Consider the following 2,324-nt stretch of genomic DNA (forward strand, 5'->3'; position numbering starts at 1 on the left):
TGGTGGTCACTAGAGAGAATGCAGCTTTAACACATGAAGCTTTGACTAGCTAGCCCTACCACATCTCCCAGCATCAAAACAGGAAGTCAGTTCTCAAGTAGTTTTGTGGACGACGAGTTTCAGCGAAGCGTCTCGGTGTGATCGGGGTCTAATTCTTCATCGACACAGCGTAGGAAGGCACATTGCTATCGCCAGATGAGTGACGACTTTGTTCAGCTCATTTTCTGCAACCAGTGTATTAGCTACCTAGGTCGCTAACTAGCAGACAGCAGGCTAGTCAGCTAGCTAGCTTGATTCCACCATTGTTTAATGCTACACTTGTTACAGACATTGAGACGAACATTGGACTGAGCTAACCATCCGTCTCTTCTTCCCGGCAAATTGCGACAACATTTTCTCACCGTTTCCTTTTCGTACCGGTCAAATGACCACAGAGAACAGTGCGATGTCTGTTCTGCTCCTGTTCTCTAGCCATCGTGAATCACTCACGCTCATTACTTGGACTTATACTATTATAATAAACTTATTCCAATCAGCTGACTGTGAGCTTTTGTTTGACAGGGCAGCTCTATGTGATGATGTCACCGCAGGAGGTTCTGACCGGGTGCAACCAACGGACAATCGCACCTCGCACTCAGCCATACATCGCGTAATGACATCATCGTTCAACAGAAATAAACAAACAACATTTGCATTCTTTAAAATAATCGCCTTACATCCAGGAAGTGGATCTAACTTTGTTTTAACTCTTTTTTTAATTTTAGAAAGCAGGAAGCTCCTCGCGGCTCCAGAGACGATAAACGGCGAGCTCAGCACAACGAAGGTCAGGAGTGTAAAGATATAGATGTGCTTCAATATAAATATCAGAGCAGGTTTGAAGGATTTAGAGTAAAGTCACGTCTTCGTTGTTCCAACAGTTGAGCGCCGGCGTCGGGACAAGATCAACAACTGGATCGTGCACCTGTCGAAGGCCATCCCCGACTGTAACATCGACTATACCAAGACGGGACAGGTGAGTTCAGACTGAGAGAGAATGAACCAGTAGAGGAACGTAGACGTTCACATCGTAACGTCAGAGAGGACTCAGAAGACAGGACGGGGTCTGTAACATTTCTTCAGATATCTGCAAACACGTGACGTCATTAGAGTTAATTTGCCTCCTGTGACACGCCGACCAACCACTGTTTCAAAACTATCACTAGAGTGTGTGAAGCTCTCATGTCGACTGTATTAGTAGATCCAGAATTAGATGAGGAAGACCTGGTAATACATGTGGATGGGGAACTATGGGATGAATGTGCAGAAATGTGAATTAGATATAGATATAAATTCTAGATATAGACTGACAACAGCTCTATATCACTCCATATAAACTACACAAATACAACTCCAATATCTCGCCCTGTCGCGCTGTTCACTGTCTCTCCATGTTTCTTTAGTTATGTAACTTTACTGTCATTGTTGTTTATTTCATTTTAAAGTTTGAGTTGTTTGTAGTTTTGTTGACTTCGTACTGTTGTTTATAGTTTAATGTCTGCGTGTGTGATTGAGAAAGAAAACCCGTCCCTTTCTATAGTTTCTGAGTTGTGTTGTGTGTTGTTGTGTTTTTCAGAGTAAAGGAGGAATCTTGTCCAAAGCCTGCGAGTACATCAAGGAGCTCCGACAGAGCAACCTGAAGCTGGGAGACGACATCAGCACTTTGGATCGACTCCGGATCGACAACCAGCTGCTCAGACAGGAGGTCAGGGGTCAGCTGGAGTTTAGGGATCATTCCATTTATATATTTGTAACATATTATAAACTCTACAGCACGTACGATACCATTAGCCAATCATTGATAATCCATATTAACAGATACAGATCCCTTTGTTTGATTAGAGCAGCTGGTCTACAAGGATCCACCGTCACAAAAATCATTTAAACGCTCTGAAGTCTGTAAACCATCAACAATACTAAATGGTTAACATTAAAACTTTATTTACACTCTGATGGTTAACGTTTAAACTTTATTTACACTGATGGTTAACGTTAAAACTTTATTTACACTGATGGTTAACGTTAAAACTCTATTTACACTCTGATGGTTAACATTAAAACTTTATTTACACTGATGGTTAACGTTTAAACTTTATTTACACTGATGGTTAACGTTAAAACTCTATTTACACTCTGATGGTTAACATTAAAACTTTATTTACACTGATGGTTAACATTAAAACTTTATTTACACTGATGGTTAACGTTTAAACTTTATTTACACTGTGATGGTTAACGTTAAAACTTTATTTACACTGTGATGGTTAACGTTAAACTTTATTTACACT

At 40.5% G+C, this 2,324-nt stretch overlaps 1 protein-coding gene across 1 annotated transcript; it reads left to right on the plus strand.

Annotated features, from left to right (window-relative positions):
* Nucleotides 1-10: 10 nt before the first annotated feature.
* On the plus strand, nt 11-1,909 carry LOC116380486 (upstream stimulatory factor 1-like; the record flags this gene model as incomplete). Its single annotated transcript, XM_031842396.1, has 4 exons — nt 11-649; nt 765-823; nt 918-1,012; nt 1,613-1,909. Coding segments are annotated over exons 1-4 (525 nt in total), but the record flags the coding sequence as incomplete, so codon positions are not given.
* Nucleotides 1,910-2,324: the final 415 nt, after the last annotated feature.

The sequence above is a fragment of the Anarrhichthys ocellatus genome, unplaced genomic scaffold, assembly GCF_004355925.1.
Source record: "Anarrhichthys ocellatus isolate YVR2014 unplaced genomic scaffold, GSC_Weel_1.0 scaffold7366, whole genome shotgun sequence".
Lineage (NCBI taxonomy): Eukaryota > Metazoa > Chordata > Actinopteri > Perciformes > Anarhichadidae > Anarrhichthys > Anarrhichthys ocellatus.